Below are 16,075 nucleotides of genomic sequence, written 5' to 3' on the forward strand. Positions count from 1 at the left end.
CTACAGAGCAAGAGCTGGATGGTGAAATCAGACAGAATAGTTATTTCTTAGAACTTCAGAACTAGGAGTTGCCAATTTAGCCTCTCGAGCCTGCTCCAACGTTCAATCCAATCATGGCTGATCTCATCCTGGCCTCAACTCCACTATCCTGCCCGTTCTCCATAACCCTTCAACCCATTACCAATTAAAAATTTGTCCAACTCCTCCTTAAATTTACTCACTGGCCCTGCATCCACCACACTCTGGGCTAACGATTCCACAAATTCACAACCCTTTGGGAGAAGTAGTTTCTCCTCATCTCGGTTTTAAATTTGCTCCCCCTTATCCTGAGACTATGACCTCTCGTTTTAAAATGCCCCACAAGAGGAAGCGTCTGCTCCACGTCTACTTTATCCATACCTTTTATTATCTTATATACTTCAATTTGATCTCCCCTTGTTCTTCTAAACTCTAGAGCGTATAGGCCTAAACTGCTCAATCTCTCTTCATAGGACAAACCTCTCGAATCTGGAATCAACCTAGTGAACCGCCTCTGAACTTCCCTCAATGCCACTACATCTTTCCTCAAATAAGGGAACCAAAACTGTGCACAATGCTCGAGGTGCGGTCTCACAAATGCCTTGTATAGTATCACAACACTTCCTTACTGTTATACTCTATTCCTTTAGCTATAAATGCCAACATTCCATTCACTTTCTTTATTACCTGTTGTACCTGCATGCTAGTTTTCTGCGACTCATGCACGAGGACACCCAGATCCCTCTGCACCAGAGCACCCTGAAGTCTCGCCCCATTTAGATGATAAATTGCCATCCCATTTTTCCGACCAAAATGCATGACCTCACACTTATCCACATTAAACTCCACCTGCCACATTTTGGCCCACTCTCCTAACCTATCTATCTCCATTTGGAATGTTCTTACTTCCTCACTGCAATAATGCAATGTCTTTACAAATTTTAAAAGAAAAGATTTTACCAACATTACCTTTACTTAGAAATACCATGTCATTTGTCACAGTAATTCCTGTGTGAAGTGAATGTCCAGTAGCTATAGTCTAAATCAATATCAATGGCTCAGCTTGATACTTTGCCACAGCAATATTGCTGGAATTGGAAGTTCAGTCACATGGGGTAATACATCTATGAAAAATGAAAAAATGAAATGAAAACCGCTTATTGTCACGAGTAGACTTCAATGAAGTTACTGTGAAAAGCCCCTAGTCGCCACATTCCGGCGCCTGTTCGGGGAGGCTGGTACGGGAATTTTTTTTTTATAAATTTAGATTACCCAATTATTTTTTCTATTAAGGGGCAATTTAGCGTGGCCAATCCACCTACTCTGCACATTTTTGGGTTGTGGGGGCGAAACCCACGCAGACACGGGGAGAATGTGCAAACTCCACACGGAGAGTGACCCAGAGCCGGGATCGAACCTGGGACCTCAGGGCCGTGAGGCGGTTGTGCTAACCACTAGGCCACCGTGCTGTCCTTGGTATGGGAATTGAACCGTGCTGCTGGCCTGCCCTGGTCTGCTTTAAAAGCTACCGATTTAGCCCAGTGTGCTAAACCAGCCCCTCTATGACTATTTCCTGATCAGAAACAGAACCTGGAGATTTCCTTCCTATTCTGTTAAGACTCAATGTTACATCTGGAAATGACAACATACTAACAACAATAAATAGAGAGGATGATGTTGATTATTTGTAGTTACTATACCTGCCGTATGCACAAGCAATGACAGAGCCAGTCACATTCCAGGACACCCCAGTAACATGCAGATGTCGCTTCTGAGCTTCTGGATAATGCAGTGTGTGTAAACATGAAACCTACAGCAGTATTTAAACAAAGAAATTTATTAAATAATTATATAGGAGTCAGCTCATCCTTACTTCAGTCAGTAAAATTAATTTCAATACCAAAGATTATAGAATTACATGCACCATGTTGAAATGAAATGAAAATCGCTTATTGTCACAAGTAGCCTTCAAATGAAGTTACTGCGAAAAGCCCCTAGTCGCCAAATTCTGGCACCTGTTCAGGAAGGCTGGTACAGGAATTGAACCGTGCTGCTGGCCTGCCTGGGTCTGCTTTAAAAGCCAGCTATTTAGCCCAGTGCTAAACCAGCCATGCACTCCTCTGCAATCCCAAAGAAAGGAAAACCAGAATATGCTCCGTCGAACCTTCAAGACGAGGTTGTGAAAGTGTAGCCAGTTCTCAAATTTGGCTGGGAAAACGACCCTGCTCCCCTAAGAACACTCCCTGTTCGGCCCTGGCTCGCCTGTTTGATCAGGATATTCAACATACCATGGAATAGGATTTCCAAAGACTGAAGGTAGGCTCCCACCAAGGAGACTGCCCTATCGACTGACAGGATTCCCTTCTCCGCTTCATCCATTCTCGAGGATATCTCGCAGTTCAATGTGAACACCAACAACCCGTTCCAAGAAGCCGAAATCATCATCCACAACTTCATTCACAATAGCTCACCTCGATGCTGACAGCATTGCCGAAGTACAGGCCCGCTCACCAGCAAAACCACAGCAAGGCCACCTCCCACCTTGGCAACCTCCAACTGCTCCAATCAAACAACTATTTTTTTGACTTAACTCGGCCCCTCAATGCTAAAATCTAGACAGGATCTTCCAGGAACATAGCACAGGACATGAACAAATAATTATTGGTTGTGCATTTGGATAAAAAAAGGATTAAAGATGAGCAGCGCCAGTACTCGTAAAAAACGCGGCCGATCCTGCGTTGGCATCATGTGATTCCCCCGGAGCCTACTGCGACAATTTTAACGTGCTCACACACTCAGACAAAAGGGATCCAAGAGGAATCCTGGAGGATATGGAATTTCATGCTACATACAGATTAAACTATTGGTTCCTGGGCTTGTGGAGAATAGGAAAAAAACTCTGATTTATATCGCACATTCCCATTGTATCCTCCCCAGTGATAAATAATTACCCCTTAACATGGATTTTGAAAACATGATTTGGCCATCACCATGTTCCTGTCCATAAGATCTTGCTGTGTACACCTACTGTCACGTTTCCCACATTACAACAGTAACTACACTTTAAAAAGTAATGAATTGAGGGCAGCACGGTGGCACAGTGGTTAGCATTGCTGCCTCACGGCGCCGAGGTTCCAGGTTCAATCCCGGCTCTGGGTCACCGATCGTGTGGAGTTTGCACATTCACAAATGTTTGTGTGAGTTTCACCCCCAGAACCCAAAGATGTGCAGGGTGGGTGGATTGGTCACACTAAATTGCCCCTGAATTGGAAAAAATGAATTGGGCACCCTAAATTTTAAAAAAAGTAATGAATTGGGTGTAAAGTGCTTTGAGACATCTGGAGTTGTGAAAGGCACTGTACAAATGTAAACGTTTGTTTTAAATCAATTGTTAATAACATTAGTGGGAACCCAAACTGCCAGGATTTGCCTTATGATAAGCAAAGCAAACAAGAATAGGCATAATGAAACTCAGGCACCGGTGAACAAAGCACTGAACACTTATGGATGAAATCATCGAGGTCTTTATTTTATCTAATCCCAAGTCAACATAAGTGACAAGCACACTGACAAAAGGAAACTTGCATTGTTTGCACAAACTGCTACAGGGCAAGACCACTGGGTGGAGTGGTGTCTCAGTCAAATAACTGGCAGGGTGTTCAAATATATTCCAAAATGCTCTGGGCTTTCTTTGGAAGTGCCAAAAGTAAAAACAGAAATAAACTGAAACACCAAATATATAGTGCTACTTTGACAGAAGGCCACTTACCTGGAGATCAGAGGCTGAATGCATACTAGTGCGACTCGGCCAACGATGTCTACCTCATACGCTGCAGGAAAGGATGTCGTGGTACATTGGCGAGACCATACAGACGCTGTGACAACGGATGAACGGACATTGTGCGACAATCGCCAGGCAGGAATGTTCCCTTCCAGTTGGGGAACATTCAACCTCTGATCTCCGAATAACCGTTCTCCACGGTGGCCTTCAGGACGCGCGACAACGCAAAATCGCCAAGCAGAAATTTATAGCCAAGTTCCGCACACATGAGTACAGCCTCAACCGGACCTGGGATTCATGTTGCATTACATTCATCCCCCACCCTCTGGCCTGGGCTTGCGAAATCCTACCAACTGACCTGGCTTGAGACAATTCACACCTCTTTAACCTGGGGTTAACCCTATCTCTGGATCTGTAAAGACTTAATTACCTGCAAATGCTCGCATTCTAAGCATTGTCTTGCATCTTTGACTTTGTCTATATATACGTTTCTTTTTTTAAAATAATTTTTATTGGAATTTTTTACAGAAAATATAAAAATATAACAAGTATAGCAACAAGCAGTAATATGCAACTAACAGCCCCATAAGACCCACAATTCCCCCCATACCGTAACATCACATGTATCGCACTCCCCCCATCCCCCCCCCCAACAAGAGAACTTAACCATAAATTAAAATTAAATAAATCAAATCTAAATAAAATAAGCAAACATAATCAACCCCCCCCCCCCCCCCCCCCCGGGTTGCTGCTGCTACTGTCCCAGTACCCTATCGTTGAGCCAGAAAGTCGAGGAAAGGTTGCCACCGTTTAAAGAACCCTTGCACCGATCCTCTCAGGGCGAATTTGACCCTCTCGAGCTTAATAAAGCCCGCCATGTCATTGACCCAGGTCTCCACGCTTGGGGGCCTCGCGTCCTCCCACTGTAGCAAAATCCTTCGCCGGGCTACTAGGGACGCAAAGGCCAGCACACCAGCCTCTTTCGCCTCCTGCACTCCCGGCTCTACCCCAACCCCAAAGATCACGAGTCCCCATCCTGGCTTGACCCTGGATCCCACCACCCTTGACACCGTCCTCGCCACCCCCGTCCAGAACTCTTCCAATGCCGGGCATGCCCATAACATATGGGCATGGTTCGCTGGACTCCCCGAGCACCTGACACACCTGTCTTCACCCCCAAAGAACCTACTCATCCTCGTCCCAGTCATGTGGGTCCTATGCAGCACCTTGAATTGAATGAGGCTAAGCCGCGCACACGAGGAGGAAGAATCTACCCTCTCCAGGGCATCAGCCCATGTCCCGTCTTTGATCTGTTCCCCCAGTTCCCCCTCCCACTTCGTATCCAGCTCCTCTACTAACGCCTCTTCCACCTCCTGCATAAGCTTGTAGATATCGGATATCTTCCCCTCCCCGACCCAGACCCCCGAGAGCACCCTGTCACTCACCCCCCTCGCGGGGAGTGGAGGAAATCCCTCCACCTGCCGTCTAGCAAATGCCTTTACCTGCAGATATCTAAACATGTTTCCCGGCGGGAGCCCAAATTTCTCCTCCAACTCCCCCAGGCTCGCAAACCTTCCGTCAATAAACAGGTCCCTCAGCTGTCTAATGCCCACTCTATAGCATCCCTGAAATCCCCCATCCATGTTCCCCGGGACGAACCCCCTTAACGGAGCCTCCATTGAGCCCCCCACTTCTCCCCTATGTCGTCTCCACTGCCCCCAAATCTTGAGGGTAGCCGCCACCACCGGACTCGTGGTATACCTTGTGGGAGGGAGCGGCCACGGCGCCGTTACCAGGGTCCCCAGGCTTGTATCCCCACAGGATGCTCTCTCCATCCGTTTCCACGCTGCCCCCTCCCCCTCCATCACCCACTTACACACCATCGACACGTTGGCCGCCCAGTAGTACCCCGAGAGGTTGGGCAACACCAGCCCCCCCCCCCCATCTCTACTCCGCTCCAAGAAGACCCTCTTCACCCTCGGGGTGCCATGCGCCCAAACAAATCCCATGATGCTGCTGGTCACCCTTTTAAAAAAGGCCCTAGGGATAAAGATGGGCAAGCACTGGAAGAGGAACAAGAACCTCGGGAGAACCGTCATTTTGACGGATTGCACTCTGCCCGCCAGCGATAGCGGCACCATGTCCCACCTTTTAAATTCCTCCTCCATCTGTTCCACTAGTCTGGTGAAGTTAAGCTTATGAAGAGCCCCCCAACTCCTGGCCACCTGCACCCCCAGGTACCTGAAACTCTTCACTGCCCTCCTGAAAGGGAGCCTCCCGATTCCCTCCTCCTGATCTCCCGGGTGCACTACAAATACCTCGCTCTTTCCTAAGTTTAGCTTATAGCCCGAGAAGCCCCCAAATTCCGCTAACAGCTCCATCACCCCGGCATTCCCCCCTCTGGGTCCGCCACATATAACAGCAGGTCGTCCGCATACAGCGATACCCGGTGCTCCTCCCCACCCCGCACCAGACCCCTCCACTTCCCTGACTCCCTCAACGCCATGGCCAGCGGTTCAATCGCCAGTGCAAAGAGCAGGGGGGACAGGGGACACCACTGCCTGGTCCCACGATCTCCTTCCATTTGTGACTACACTCGCCATCGGCGCCGCGTAGAGCAGCTTCACCCATTTGATGAATCCCTCCCCAAATCCAAACCTCTCCAGCACCTCCCACAGGTACCCCCACTCAACTCTATCAAACGCTTTATCTGCATCCAGCGCCACCACTATCTCCGCCTCCCCCTCCACTGCCGGCATCATGATAACATTGACCAGTCTCTGCACATTCGTGTTGAGCTGCCGCCCCTTGACAAATCCTGTCTGATCTTCATGAATTACCTCTGGCACACAATCCTCTATCCTGGTAGCCAGGATCTTCGCCAGCAACTTAGCGTCTACGTTAAGGAGCGAGATAGGCCTATATGATCCGTACTGCAAGGGGTCCTTATCCCGTTTTAGGATCAAAGAGCCCGCGACATCGTCGGGGGAAAAGCCCCCTCCCCCCCCCCCCCACGCCTCATTGAAAGTTCGCACCAGGTCAGCATATTTTTTGTTATATATAAGTTTCTGAGCCTTTGATACCTTGGGGGCAAATCAACATGGGACAAAAAACATTTTTGGCGGGTGGGGAGGGTGCTTTTAATATTACAAGCAAACACAATTATTCGCAAATTGTTTTATAAAGCTCATAATAGGCTGAGCAGAAAGATTATAGTAAAATATTGTATCTGCACAGACTGGCACCTCGTTATTATGCAGGCAAATATCGCAGCCAATCTTCATGCAAACAGTAAGACCCTACAAGCAGCAACAGAGACAAATTTCCAGTTGACCTTTTTGGTTGAGGGCGAAATGTTTATTGGGACTCTGGGTATGTGGGGTTTTAGGACTTGGATGCAATACAGAGGATAAATTGGGTTGAGCCAGAACTGTGGATACAATTTGTGGTTTGACTCACCAGCATATTCCTGGTGTCTGCCAGCAATAATGAATGGGAAAGGAAACAGGACAGCTTTGGGGTCAGAAGTTTACGGTCTGGCAGGACTTATTTACCAGTTTCCAAGTTATCTCTGAGCAATAAATTAGGATATTTCTACTTTTGCTTAGTTTTCGGCTTCTGTGAAGCGTTGTGGAACTTATCCTATGTTCAAGACATTGGGGACAATTCTCCGGGGCTGTTAGCCCTAGCCGGGTTTTCCGTTGACCCGGGCGTGAGGCCCAAATGGAATTCTCGTCGGGCGCGAGTCTCCTGGCCCGCTCCCCTTGGCGAGATCAGGTTCTCGCCCAGAAACAGTCCCAATAGCGAGACTGAAATGGAATGCTGCGTGCTTCCGAGATGCTCCCGCGCCCTGCCCAACATGAAGTCCCACGGGCGTGAATTACTACTGGTCCCTAAAAGCAGGGACCAGACGTCGGGAACACAGAGGGTGCAAGAGGGTAGATACCCTCTTTACAGTGACCTCCAGGGTGCCGAGCGGGCTCCCTCGGGGAGGGCGGCCTTTGGATGGAGGGGTTCAGTATGGGGGTCTTTCCCAGGATGGGAGTCATGGCAAGTCATTCCCCCGTCACCTTGAAAACCTTGTAAAATCTCTCCCAGCATGTCAATATCAATGATCTAGCAGATGAAGCTAAAAAAGTGTTCCATTTGATGTGTTAGAAACCTTTGAAGTTCATTTTTCACATTCAATTTCATTCCCCTTTAGCTTTATGAAGCCTCTGAACTTGTAGAGAAGCCTACAAGCTTTGAACTGCATTGTTTACATTCAATATCACGGTCCATTACCTTTAGAGTCTCTTGATTGACAGATCCAGCATATTTCAAAAGGAGGGTTAAGCTTTGTTTGTTTTTATAGCTTTTCACAGTCCATTACCTCTGAAGTGCTTCTTCTTTTGAGCATGTGTGTCTAACTGCAGTTTGTTAATTGAGACTTTTTCTTTTTTCTGAAGTGTTTCCTAAAAAGAGCAAGTGATGTTTCTAACCGTAGTTGTTTTCTACTGGAGCTTCCTATGTCCTGAAGTCCTTCCTAGAAACATCAAGTGCACGGTGCTGCGCCCTGGCAGTGTCAGGGACAAATCCAGGCTAGCACCTTCGGAAGCAGTACTAGGTTGGCACATCGAGGAGGGGCTGTACTGTTATTCTGAGATCAGGGCGCCATTTAAAAAGGGCATCTGACCTCGGAGGATCCGGCCTTGCCTCTTCTACAGGTCCCACGGAGTGAATCCCCCGTGGCTCCAAAATAATTCTAAGTATGGGCGGATTGCGATCTGGATTGCACTGATCCACCCGGCAGGAATCACATCTCGTTTACTATCAGAGATCACACTTAGAAATTATTTGGGGGAATTTCGTCCATTATATAAATTCAAATATCTGTTGTTGTTGAAGGAACTTTTCAAATGAATCACAGAATTGTTACGGCACAGAAAAATGCCATTCAGCCCATCATGCCTGCACCGATTATCCAAATAAGTATTATGATTGAGTGCCATTCCCCGGCCCTTTCCCGTACCTCTGAAAATTGTTTCTATTCAAATAATCATCGAATGCCCTCTTGAACACCTCGATCGAACCAGCCTCCACCACACTCCCAGGCAGTGCATTCTAGACCGGAAAACTATATAGCTTCAATCTCTCTTACACAGGATGTGGATGGATATTGTTGGCTAGGCCAGCATTTGTTGCCCATCCCTAACTGCTGTTGAGAAGGTGGTGGTGAGCTGCCTTCTTGAACTGCCCCAGTTCATGTGGCGTAGGTACACCCACTTGCTGTGAGGAAGGGAGATTCAGGATTTTGACCCAAAGGTTGTGGATCTGAAAGATGTTGTCAAAATAGTCTTGGTGAGTTGCTGCAAGGCATCTTGCACTCCTGCTTCTGTGTATTAATGGTGGATGGAGTGAATGTTTAAGGTGGGGTGTCAATAAAGTGGGCTACTTGTACTCGTGCTGTTGGAGCTGCTCTTATCCAGACAAGTAGATAGTATACCACCACACTGCTGACTCGCGCCTTGGATAAGACTTGGAGAATCAGGAAGTGAGCTACTGACAGAATTCCTCACCTCTGACCTGCACTTGTAGCCACAGTATTTGTATGGTTGGTCCAGTTCAGTTTCTGGTTACCACGCTTATTTCAATGTAAAGTGCCCAATTAATTTTATTTTCCAATTAAGGGATAATGTAGCGTGGCCAATCCACCTACCCTGCACATCTTTGGGTTGTGGGGATGAGACCCATGCAGACACCGGGATAATTTGCAAACTCCACACGGACAGTGACCCGGGACTGGGATTAAACCCGGGTCCTCGGCGCCGTAAAGCAGCAATGCGTACTACTGCGCCACCATGCCACCCTGGTTACCACTCATCGACAGAGGAGGATTCAGCGACAATAATGCCATTGAATGTCAGGGGAGGTGGTTAAAAAAGGTCATTCCATGATGCTTGTGTGGCATCATTGTTACATGCCACTTGCCCAAGCCAGAATATTGTGTAGGCCTCGCTGCATATGGGCGTGGACTGCTCAGGTACCTGAGGAGTCATGAATGGTACTGAACATCGTGTTATCATCAGTGAACATCCCCACTGCTAATGGTTATGATGGAGGGATGGTGACATTACCATCACGCCATTGCCTCCCGTCAAATATACAAATCCAGTATAGCTATTAATTGAAAATCTAAATAAACACATGGCTGGAATAATAAAATGTATCTTTACGCTCAGTCAATCTTTTCATCCCTTGGGAAGTCATTGGACAGGAATGGAGTTGACTTTTAGAAATAGAATTCAACGGGCAGCACGGTGGCCTAGTGGTTAGCACAGCTGCCTCATGGCGCTGAGGTCCCAGGTTCGATCCCGGCTCTGGGTCACTGTCCGTGTGGAGTTTGCACATTCTCCCCGTGTCTGCCTGGGTTTCGCCCCCACAACACAAAAAATGTGCAGAATAGGTGGATTGGCCACGCTAAATTGCCCCTTAATTGGAAAAAATAATTGGGTAATGTAAATTTATTTTTAAAAAGAAATAGAATTCAGAAAGTATTTATCGGAAAAATACATTTTGTCAAACCTTTTCATCTTGCATTCTACACGACATATCATCCACATATCGAAAATATACATGAGGCAGGAGGTTAGGTGTCATTCCATCAAAGATACGTTTCTGAAGCAATAGGCATTGCCAATAAAGATGTTTACAAGAGGTGTGCCGAGGTTTAATTCCACAGCAGCAAGTAATAATTTCCTTGCATGCTTAATGATCTTCCACCTGCACTCAAATTCGCTTTTGAAATGGAACAGTCAAACAAACTTTCTTTTCTTGACGTACTAGTTGAGAAATCTGCCAGGCAGTTCTCTACCTCAATATACCACGGGGGCGATTCTCCAATGTGGAGCCCAAGTGTTTGCGCCGCCGTGAACACCGCCACGTTTAACGACGCCGCAAAGCAGGCCCAGGTACGACAGATTCTAGTCCCCACAGGGGGCCAGCACGGCGCTGGAGCGGTCACGCGCTCCAGCCTCCTTTCCTGGTGCCAAATGGGCACCGTGCATGCGCAGTTGGGCCGCACGAACCTGCGCAGGGGACTTCTTTAGCGAGCCGGCCCGACTCAACATCGGCCCGCGGCCGACGTCGATTCTCCAAACCTCGGAGAAAAGTGCACCAAAGTCAGGGCGTCGTGTTACGTTGAGACAATTCTCCGGCCCGGCGCGTTGCTCGAAGAATCGCCGTCAAAAAGTCTACTTTCACTGGTCAATAATGCATTGGGATTCTTACAGTTCCACACACTACAAGCTTGGTCTTATTGGCAACCTTGTAAATAGGGTCCGAGCCACTTGTTCACCATACAAAAGTAAAGTCCCTATAATTCCAGATGACCAGAGGCTGCCCCTTTGAGGGACGGGAGCTGACAGGTGATGATTTACGAGGAATACCACACCTCAGGTGAGGGGCAAGGTTGGGAAGGTAGGCCTTCATAAATAACCTCAGCTGGTACGGGAATTGAACCCATGCTGTTGGCCTTGCTTTGGATCATGAACCAGCTGTCCAGCCAACTGAGCTAAATCACCCCCAACCCGCTCCCCCCCCCCCCCCCAACCCCTCCCCCATTACAAGCTTGATGCTGAAATAAGATGCATCATAGACATCCTGCAGGATAATGGCTCTCCTGATCAGACTGTGTATCATGAAAACTCCTGAATGGGCCCAAGGTTGTCACTTTCAGCCCTGAAATGTGTCCAGTTGACATCAGTTTATCCCAAAAATGCAAGCATCTCAAAGCTTGGGGTGAAGCTAGTGGTTTCATGCTGCTACTAGGCAGTAGCAACACGAGTAGCATTTGCCACAAACAGGATGCTGTCAGGTCAAAAAGACTTTCTGCCAATCACACAAATCAGTCATGTGGTATATGAATTTCAGTGCCAGTGTGATTTTTATTCCCAAAGACCGGCAGATCAAAATCCAGTCCCTTTCGCTATTCGCAAAATGCAAACTATAGGCCATAGCCAACCAGCCTGTGCTTCAAAAATGCAAAACACAATGCATATTATTAGACGTGATACCGCAACATTTGCTAAATAATCGTCAATGTGCAAAAAATTATGTTGACAACCAATTTAAGATTGCCAATTGGGCTCGCAGTGTGGCGCATTTGCATGTGCAGGAAGCTATATTAATTCACTGGACCTTGTACTTTGCAGACAGAAAGAACATGTACACACATTGCACTTGTTTCAGCTAAACAAATTTAGTCATAACCATTCGCTAGTTCATTCCACAGGGCAATGCTTTGATCAATCTGAGTCAAGGTGCCTGATTTAAATTTCAAACAATGCTTTGCAGTAAACTGTCAGTCACCATCAACTGTTGCATTCTTTTCGGCAACATCTCTACCAGAGTCCACTTGTCAACCAATCAGCACCCTCTTCTCCAACAATATGAAGTTGTTTCCTGTGACTTTGCCATTCTTGCCATTGTACTGATGAGCGCAAGATGAAAAAGATGTATTTTTTCAGCAACACTCAAGTTCTTTACTACCAAACTAAAAGTTATTTACCATAATTTATATAAGGGCAGCACAGTGGCGCAGTGGGTTAGCCCTGCTGCCTCACGGCGCCGAGGTCCCGGGTTCGATCCCGGCTCTGGGTCACTGTCCGTGTGGAGTTTGCACATTCTCCCCATGTCTGCGTGGGTTTCTCCCCCACAACCCAAAGATGTGCAGGCCAAGTGGATTGGCCACGCTAAATTTCCCCTTAATTGGAAAAAATGAATTGGGTACTCTAAATTTATATATAAATAAAATAACAATTTATATAGCACCTTTAATGTAATGAAACCTCCCAAGGCACATTACAGAAACATTCCAAAACAAAGTATAACACTAAGCCACATAAGGAGATATTAGGTCAGGTCACCAAATGCTCGGTCAAAGAGGTAGATTTTAAGAAATGTCTTAAAGGAGTAAAGTGAGGTACAGAGGGGCAGGAGGGAATTCTGGGCCTTGAGGCCTCAGGAGCTGAAGGATTAACCACCAACGGTGGAGCAATTAAAATTGGGTCTGCACAAGAGGCCAGAATTAAAGAAGCAGAAATATCCCAGAGTTGTGGGGTTGAAGGAGATTACATAGATAAGAAGAAGCAAGGCAATGGAGGGATGTGAAAACAAGCATGAGAATTTTTTAAATCAAGACTGGGAGTCCATGTAGGTTAGCAAGCCAAGCCCAAGAGGGGAATGTGACTTGCAGATAAGGAGGAGCATTAATCCTTTCTCCAGCCCAACAAGCTCCTGGTCACCTCCCCCATCATCCCAACTGCAAGCCCACCACGTCCACCACTTTCTTCTTGCTGTTCTATGCTCCTTGGTAGTAGACTTGTGGAGTGAATTCCTGTAAGGCGTTTGGAAAACTCACACATCTGGTTTTCCCAATCAGAACTCCTACATCTCCCACCAGCAATTACATTTTAGGTTTTATTTACTATGTTTCAACAGTAAAGGTGTTTTGAAGTGCACCTCAAAAGTACTTCATTAACTGCAAAGTGCTTTGCAACTTCCCATGGTTGTGAAAGGCAAGTCCTGTTTTATCAATTCAAATTATAAACCAAAGTAGTCTCTAAACTTGGCAATGATTTAAACTTATTTGAATCATTTTCAAAAACAGAAATGGAAACTGCTACAGACAGACAACTATTGCGCAAAGTTTTGAAGTTGGGTGAAATAATTATCCAGCCGGGCTAACCAAATACTACAAAATTCAGCGCACTGCACAAGTTCAGAGTGTGGAGTTTGCAAACAGCCAATCAGACCTCTGGGCTAAAGAATAAACTCAAATCCAAGTTGGAATTGACCAAAATTTAAAAGGTATTCACATACCTAAGAGAAAGAAGTCTAATGTTAACTTTCTTCATATTCTAAAATGTCATTAAAAGATTTGATTAACTCACTTCCCAGCTGAAATCAGGGATCCTGCTCTCTTTGTAATCATGCAATGGGATCTTGAAAATGAAAATCGCTTGTCACGAGTAGGCTTCAATTAAGTTACTGTGAAAAGCCCCTAGTCGCCACATTCCGGCACCTGTTCGGGGATTGAACCATGCTGCTGGCCTGCCTTAAAAGCCAGCGATTTAGCCCAGTGTGCTAAACCAACCCCTTGTATCTTTTGTATCAGAGATCTTTTACATGCATTAGAAAGCAGGCAGGGTCTTGGATCAACATCGCAACTAAAAGATGGATAATATTCTTGCATTTCAATCAATCAATAATTTTTAAGTCGAGGTGGAACCTGAATGACAAGAAATTTGCCAAATATCAGGATATAACTGGCAAAGTGTTTGCTAAACTTAGAGATAGAAGTTTGTGTGTATTTGGGATATCCTAAGAACAAGAAAAGTGTGAAATAGAAGTTGTTTCTTTTTACAAACACCATGTGCACTATATGCTGCAGGAACACAGCCTTTTCCAATGAGGTAAAATAAAATGACACTACAATTAGTATGAATTCCAGATAAACATTAAAATGCTAATGATCAGCATTTATATCTGAAAATACATGAGCATAATGAAAACTACAGATTGAATGTATTTAATAATACGGTTTCAATAAATTTACTCAGTCAACTCTTTATTTGAAAAATGAACAGGAAAATACACTCAGCTGTTTAGGCAGAAAACGGTAGGATTAATAATATCTTGACTCTTACCAAGTTTTACAGATGCACCACAGTCAGCATCCTAACTGGCTGCATCACAGCCTGGTGTGCCTACTGCTCGGCCCAAGAGCGTGAGAAACTACAGAGAGTTGTGAACACAGCCCAGTTCATCACACAAACCCACCTCCCATCCACTGACTCTGTCTACACCTCCCGCTGCCTTGGGAAAGCAGGCAGCATAGTCAAAGACCCCTCCCACCCGGGTTATTCACTCTTCCAATTCCTTCCATCAGGCAGAAGATACAAAACTTTGAGAACACTAACAGGTTCAAAAACAGCTCCTTCCCCACCGTTACCAGACTCCTGAACGACCTTCTTATGGACTGAATTGATCTTGTTGACATCTTCTCGTACCAGCCTCCCCGGACAGGCGCCGGAATGTGGCGACTAGGGGCTTTTCACAGTAATTTCATTGAAGCCTACTCGTGACAATAAGCGATTTTCATTTCATTTCTCTACCGTGTAGTACTGCACTCCCTATGTTCCACCCGATGCCTGTATCTATGTATTTACATTGTGTATTTATGTATGTCCTATGTTTTTTTTCCATGTATGGAATGATCTGTCTGAGCTGCACGCGGAGCAATACTTTTCACTGTTCCTCGGTATAGATGAGAATAAAACAAATCCAATGCAATGTGCCCAATATTGACCCTACCTTCCTTTAATGAAATGAAATGAAAATTGAGTAGGCCTCAATGAAGTTATGGACAGGTGGTGCCTGACGCTTCCAACATCTGGCTTTATTCGGTACCATTTGGCTTCCTACCATATTGAAGGAGCGCGACATGAAGTGGGTTTTGCCATGCAGGTAAGACCCTGCTTCTCCGGAGGCATGTATTAAAGGATGGGGAGGGGGGCAAATAATGGCAGTGTTGCAACGTGAATTTAACCCAGCAGATGTGCAAAGTGGGAGAGTAGTTCGTTTCGCAAGTGCATTGAGTTGCATGTATTTGCACATTCATCCAGGGTCCCATTTTGCAATAATGTCTGTAAAAATCGAAACAGTTGTTTCTGAAAGCTCACCGTGTTCGGCTGGTCCACCCAGTTAACTTCAAAGCCATCAAAGGCGTGGCTCCTGCTGTTCTGGGTTAACTCCTTGCTGACCAGCGGCTCCACCTGGCGGAGGAAGCGGAGCAGGCGCGGGGAATCGATCGAAGGCTCCGCGTTCCCATCCGCGGCCGGCCGCTCTCGGCACTCGGGCGGCTCGGTCTGCGTACTCACGCCGGCGCTGCGTCGCCGTTGCACGCAGGCGTCGGCGCGTCGCACCTCCGCCGTTTGACAAACTGCGTCACACAGCTCGGGCGCTCGCCTCCAGCGCGACTCGAGCGACACCGCCTCCGGCGCCTCGTCGGTGAACATGACCCGGCCGCAAACAAACAGCGCCCAAACCCCGCTCCTCTGCTTTTCAATAAAACGTGAGATCCAGCGTCGCCCGCACGCCACAAAAATAAATAAATAAAACAATCGAAAAGAAATTCTGCCCGCCCTCGCGCAGCGTGAGCGAGACCCAGTCAGGACGCCCCCGTCGCCATGGCGATGGGTGCTCCCCCCCCCTATCACCCCGCGCCCTCTGACG

General features: G+C 46.7%; 1 protein-coding gene across 1 annotated transcript in view; it reads right to left on the reverse strand.

The window, feature by feature from the left end:
• Positions 1-16,057, reverse strand: part of dync2i2 (dynein 2 intermediate chain 2) — a 42,453-nt gene extending 26,396 nt beyond the window's left edge. The window contains exons 1-2 of the mRNA XM_038782421.1: positions 15,523-16,057; positions 1,719-1,828 (exon numbers count right to left, since the gene is read on the reverse strand). Coding sequence (XP_038638349.1) covers positions 1,719-1,828; positions 15,523-15,858 — 446 coding nt within the window. The 5' untranslated portion in view covers positions 15,859-16,057. The remainder of the gene's footprint in view (positions 1-1,718; positions 1,829-15,522) is intronic.
• Positions 16,058-16,075: the final 18 nt, after the last annotated feature.

This window comes from Scyliorhinus canicula, chromosome 21 (genome assembly GCF_902713615.1).
Source record: "Scyliorhinus canicula chromosome 21, sScyCan1.1, whole genome shotgun sequence".
In the NCBI taxonomy this organism is placed as follows: Eukaryota; Metazoa; Chordata; class Chondrichthyes; order Carcharhiniformes; family Scyliorhinidae; genus Scyliorhinus; species Scyliorhinus canicula.